This window comes from Sinocyclocheilus anshuiensis, unplaced genomic scaffold, assembly GCF_001515605.1.
Source record: "Sinocyclocheilus anshuiensis isolate Anshui unplaced genomic scaffold, SAMN03320099.WGS_v1.1 scaffold1312, whole genome shotgun sequence".
Lineage (NCBI taxonomy): Eukaryota > Metazoa > Chordata > Actinopteri > Cypriniformes > Cyprinidae > Sinocyclocheilus > Sinocyclocheilus anshuiensis.
This window is the reverse complement of record NW_015544237.1, coordinates 413,511-420,076: the sequence shown is the minus strand read 5'-3', so window position 1 is coordinate 420,076 and position 6,566 is coordinate 413,511. Positions and strand designations below refer to the sequence as shown.

The following is a 6,566-nucleotide window of genomic DNA, read 5'->3' as shown; positions in this document are numbered from 1 at the left end:
GTGTGTGTGTGTGTGTGTGTGTGTGTGAGTGTGTGTGTGTGAGAGTGAGAGTGTGTGTGTGTGTGAGAGAGTGTGTGTGTGTGTGTCTGTCTGTGTGTGTGTGTGTGTGTGTGTCTGTGTGTGTGTGTGTGTGTGTGTGTGTGTGTGTGTGTGAGAGAGAGAGAGAGTGTGTGTCTGTGTGTGTGAGAGTGTGTGTGTGTGTGTGTGTCTCTGTGTGAGTGTGTTTGTGAGAGAGAGTGTGTGTGTGTGTGTGAGACAAATATTAAGGATGATTTGAGAAATGCACCAAAGTGACTGAGAAAAACTGTAACATATTTAAAATGTGATTTAAAAGAATCCAGGTCTTAGGTTTGCTGTACTTTTTTTGCACAATTTTGTGATTATATATCAATATGGCTATAAAATATGTAATATATAATGTGTTTTTAAAAAGACAGGCATGAACAAAAATGATCCAGAGTTATAGGCTAACGAGAAAATAGCTAAATTTCTGATAAAAAAATGTTCCTCATAAAAATGTCAAATGCGGTTTAAAAATGTTTTTTTTTTTTTTTTTTAATCCAGGTTTGCTGTGCTTGTTATTAATAATAATAATGATAATTATTATTATTATTGTTGTTACTGTTAGTACTATTATTACTACTAAATAGATATATTATTATATTGTAATAATATATTACTACTATTATTATTGCTAAATAAAAATATAAAAATACTACTGTTGTAATATTAAGTGTAAAATAAAAGAGTATATATTGGTCAGGAGTTATTTAATAAAGTATGAGTTGAACTGGAGCAGTGTGTGTGCTGCTTCATTTATTATTAGTACAGTGACGTGCTGGTGATGACCGTCTGCTGTGTGTCTCAGGAGATTCTCCATCAGGACTGTCGAAGGAGATCGCAAGCGCGCTGTCGGCCGTCCCGGGCTTTGAGATGGACCCGTTCTCCACAGACGACCCGCTGGTGCTGGAGGCTCTGGGCATGCTTTCAGACGGGGACCTGATGCTGGCCGACCCCGCCGTCGAGGACTCCTTCCGCTCCGACCAGCTCAAGTGACTCGCAGAGAGTCAGCGAGCGTTCGAACACAGACGGAGATGTGCATGTGGCACTTTGGGTCGAGTGCCGGCAGGTCTTGTGACTTGGGTTTTAGCCGCATGCTGACGAATGCACTTGTGCACATGCGCTTGAACTGTGAGCTTCTGCCCTTTAACTCTGTGCTTCTCAGACGGTCAAAGCAGCACGATCCACTTCCTGTTACAGACCAATCGCAGCCACGTGCCTCCACCAAACGGTGCTCAGGTGCTTCAGTCCCAGCATGCACTGCACCGCACCAGGTTAATGCAGAACCCACACAGGCGTGAGGGTGTGTCCCAGACATGTCTCGGCCAATCATGTGAGTCTGGGGCGGGGCTATCAGACTGACTGACCAATGACAGGCAGGGAAATACTCAGGTGACCTGTTTGAAATCATCATGTTTCACCCTGATTTAATGTGGCTGTGTTCAGAATAGCATACTGTCATGCTGCAGTATACAGCACGCACACTGTACTCAGTACGGGAAACTCTACAGTGCACAGAGACTGTGTCCCAAAATGCAGTTGTGCTCAGCAATTTAAAATAAATGCATATTTTTATTTCAGATAAACTCGGATGCAACTGATGCAAAAATGATAAAAAATTACTGTTTATGAACTAATGTCATATATATGTATATTTAATATATGTTACTATAAAAAAGTAATTAATTACTAGCTGCTAATTACATCTTCAACAATGTAATTACTGTAGAAATTATAATATAAAATTGCATAAATTATTCATGAACTGACCAAAGTATTAAAAGGGAGAAGGTTTAAATAGAATTGTTTTATAGTCTAAACAGTAATTAGTGCAATTACATCAGAAGTAACTGTAATTAAATTACAGAAAAATTAAGAGTAATCTGTTACTTTATTAAAATTAAAAATTCTAGTAAAAAATAAATTCCAGTAATTACTTAATTTACTTACCATGTACATATATGTGTGTGTGTGTGTGTATATATATATATATATAGGGCTGGGCGATAAAATGATAACTATAATTATTGCGATATAATTTTCCTTGATTAAACGATAACAAGAGTTCGCTAAATGTTTGATATGATGTTTATGTGCCAAAAGCAGACGGAAACTCATTCGAACCGCGTCACACAGAGCATTTCTATGCGTTACTCGCTGATGATGAATCAAATTTTATTATATTATGTATATTTACATGCATTAAAGGAGTAATGGAATATAATTACAGTATTTTTGTGATTTGGTCAGGAGTTATTTAATAAAGTATGAGTTGAACTGGAGCAGTGTGTGTGCTGCTTCATTTATTATTAGTACAGTGACGTGCTGGTGATGACCGTCTGCTGTGTGTCTCAGGAGATTCTCCATCAGGACTGTCGAAGGAGATCGCAAGCGCGCTGTCGGCCGTCCCGGGCTTTGAGATGGACCCGTTCTCCACAGACGACCCGCTGGTGCTGGAGGCTCTGGGCATGCTTTCAGACGGGGACCTGATGCTGGCCGACCCCGCCGTCGAGGACTCCTTCCGCTCCGACCAGCTCAAGTGACTCGCAGAGAGTCAGCGAGCGTTCGAACACAGACGGAGATGTGCATGTGGCACTTTGGGTCGAGTGCCGGCAGGTCTTGTGACTTGGGTTTTAGCCGCATGCTGACGAATGCACTTGTGCACATGCGCTTGAACTGTGAGCTTCTGCCCTTTAACTCTGTGCTTCTCAGACGGTCAAAGCAGCACGATCCACTTCCTGTTACAGACCAATCGCAGCCACGTGCCTCCACCAAACGGTGCTCAGGTGCTTCAGTCCCAGCATGCACTGCACCGCACCAGGTTAATGCAGAACCCACACAGGCGTGAGGGTGTGTCCCAGACATGTCTCGGCCAATCATGTGAGTCTGGGGCGGGGCTATCAGACTGACTGACCAATGACAGGCAGGGAAATACTCAGGTGACCTGTTTGAAATCATCATGTTTCACCCTGATTTAATGTGGCTGTGTTCAGAATAGCATACTGTCATGCTGCAGTATACAGCACGCACACTGTACTCAGTACGGGAAACTCTACAGTGCACAGAGACTGTGTCCCAAAATGCAGTTGTGCTCAGCAATTTAAAATAAATGCATATTTTTATTTCAGGATGCAACTGATGCAACTGATGCAAAAATGATAAAAAATTACTGTTTATGAACTAATGTCATATATATGTATATGTTACTTATGTTACTATAAAAAAGTAATTAATTACTAGCTGCTAATTACATCTTCAACAATGTAATTACTGTAGAAATTATAATATAAAATTGCATAAATTATTCATGAACTGACCAAAGTATTAAAAGGGAGAAGGTTTAAATAGAATTGTTTTATAGTCTAAACAGTAATTAGTGCAATTACATCAGAAGTAACTGTAATTAAATTACAGAAAAATTAAGAGTAATCTGTTACTTTATTAAAATTAAAAATTCTAGTAAAAAATAAATTCCAGTAATTACTTAATTTACTTACCATGTACATATATGTGTGTGTGTGTGTGTATATATATATATATATAGGGCTGGGCGATAAAATGATAACTATAATTATTGCGATATAATTTTCCTTGATTAAACGATAACAAGAGTTCGCTAAATGTTTGATATGATGTTTATGTGCCAAAAGCAGACGGAAACTCATTCGAACCGCGTCACACAGAGCATTTCTATGCGTTACTCGCTGATGATGAATCAAATTTTATTATATTATGTATATTTACATGCATTAAAGGAGTAATGGAATATAATTACAGTATTTTTGTGATTAAGCTATTAAAATAATAAATCTCAAACGGGCGGAAAAATTTAATTTCACCATATAAAAATGAGGTCGTTATAATTTTTACAGATGCTACTGTTTTTGATAATGAACATAAATTTACATCTGCATCTCAAGATGATGTCGAAGGTGCATTTCTAAGAGACAAGAAAATGAATATGATTAATATTGCAGCATGCACTGCAAACTAAGAAATGAGTTTTTCTGTCAAGAAAAGTGTAAAGAATTCAAAAACGTGTTTGCGTAGTTTAAAACCACAATTAACAATCTGGTTTCTACAACTTTCATAACACTGACTCCATGCCTGTGCTGCCCTCGTCCACATGCAGCGCCCGCATCCTCAGCAGCAGCGCAGGTGAGAGACGCTTCAGATTACACAATAAATACACACTGATCAGAAGACTTAATAAGCATGTATTAAATTATCTCATGTAAAATTAAAACAAATAATTTTTATAATAACACTCAAAATAAAACTATTAAAATTAAATAAAAACGTAACATTAAAATAAATAATTTCAAAATATGTATAAATAAATATATAAATAAATTGTAAAATTAGTAATTAAAAAATGTTTTTTATTCTAGTATACAGAAGAACAGATAATTTACATAACAAGGAGTAAAAATATAGTACATACAAAAAAATATATATATATAATTTTTATTGAATTGAATGATTCAGATCATCAAACAAATTTTAATATTACACAAAGATAACCAGAGTAAATACAAAATGCAGTTTTGTTACAGTACTTTTTGTGATTAAGCTATAGCATTTGTGCATTTATAATAAATGTATTATTTAGACTACTGCTTTTCATACAAATACCTACAAACCATATAAGTTACATTTTTACCATTGTAACCATATGTGTGGTTTTAACTGTGGTTATCATGATCTAAATGTATGGTAAGAAACTCAAACAGTCAGAATAATTACATTTCACCATATAAAAATGAGGTTGTTACAATTTTTTACAGATGCTACTGTTTTTGATAATGAACATAAATTTACATCTGCATCTCAAGATGATGTCGAAGGTGCATTTCTAAGAGACAAGAAAATGAATATGATTAATATTGCAGCATGCACTGCAAACTAAGAAATGAGTTTTTCTGTCAAGAAAAGTGTAAAGAATTCAAAAACGTGTTTGCGTAGTTTAAAACCACAATTAACAATCTGGACGGAAACTCATTCGAACCGCGTCACACAGAGCATTTCTATGCGTTACTCGCTGATGATGAATCAAATTTTATTATATTATGTATATTTACATGCATTAAAGGAGTAATGGAATATAATTACAGTATTTTTGTGATTAAGCTATTAAAATAATAAATCTCAAACGGGCGGAAAAATTTAATTTCACCATATAAAAATGAGGTCGTTATAATTTTTACAGATGCTACTGTTTTTGATAATGAACATAAATTTACATCTGCATCTCAAGATGATGTCGAAGGTGCATTTCTAAGAGACAAGAAAATGAATATGATTAATATTGCAGCATGCACTGCAAACTAAGAAATGAGTTTTTCTGTCAAGAAAAGTGTAAAGAATTCAAAAACGTGAAGTGTTTGTCATGTTCTGACCATAAAGAGTCGTTTAAGACCACATTTAATGATCTGGTTTCTACAACTTTCACTTAGGAGCAAAAATCTGCCTTTAAACTTATCGTGATCATTTTTTTTGGCCATATCGCCCAACTTTATATATAAATATATATACATACATATATCGCTTTATACAAAATAGATTTTTTCAAAGCAGCAAAATAACAATCAATGATGCAGAACTCATCAAATATGAGAATTCAAATCAGCTCCGGTTTCTACAGATTAGTATGCACTATATAGTGTGCAGTATGCAGGGAGCTGGTATTCTGTTCTGAACACAGCCGCTATCTTTAGACACGCTTGAGAACACACGTTGTTTTGTCCCAGCATTCAGTCTGCTCGTGTTTAACGGCCGTTCTGATGATCCAGACTAACTAGTCTCCTCTCTGTACTAGTTAAAGCAGCAGTGTTTGTCACCGCATGTGCTGAACCACTGACCAAATACACGTGTGTGTGTGTGCGTGCGTGCGTGTAAGTGTGTGCGTGCGTGTAAGTGTGTGCGTGCGTGTCTGTGTCTGTGTGTGTGTGTGTGTGTGTGTGTGTGTGTGTGTGTGGAAGCATTTTCAACATGGCTGTGGAGGAATTTTGGCCCACTCTTCTTTGCAGAATTGTTTTCCAGCATGAAAGGACTGTTTAAGGTCATGCCACAGCATATCAATCAGATTTAAGTCCGGACATTGATTTGGTCAATGATGCAGAACTCATCAAATATGAGAATTCAAATCAGCTCCGGTTTCTACAGATTAGTATGCACTATATAGTGTGCAGTATGCAGGGAGCTGGTATTCTGTTCTGAACACAGCCGCTATCTTTAGACACGCTTGAGAACACACGTTGTTTTGTCCCAGCATTCAGTCTGCTCGTGTTTAACGGCCGTTCTGATGATCCAGACTAACTAGTCTCCTCTCTGTACTAGTTAAAGCAGCAGTGTTTGTCACCGCATGTGCTGAACCACTGACCAAATACACGTGTGTGTGTGTGCGTGCGTGCGTGTAAGTGTGTGCGTGCGTGTAAGTGTGTGCGTGCGTGTCTGTGTCTGTGTGTGTGTGTGTGTGTGTGTGTGTGTGTGTGTGTGACTTGGCC

At 37.3% G+C, this 6,566-nt stretch overlaps 1 protein-coding gene across 1 annotated transcript in view; it reads left to right on the top strand.

The window, feature by feature from the left end:
- LOC107697578 (centrosomal protein of 120 kDa-like) overlaps positions 1-2,908 on the top strand; it is a 34,935-nt gene extending 32,027 nt beyond the window's left edge. The window contains exons 17-20 of the mRNA XM_016498377.1: positions 869-1,052; positions 1,226-1,299; positions 2,416-2,599; positions 2,773-2,908. Coding sequence (XP_016353863.1) covers positions 869-1,052; positions 1,226-1,299; positions 2,416-2,599; positions 2,773-2,908 — 578 coding nt within the window. The remainder of the gene's footprint in view (positions 1-868; positions 1,053-1,225; positions 1,300-2,415; positions 2,600-2,772) is intronic.
- Positions 2,909-6,566: the final 3,658 nt, after the last annotated feature.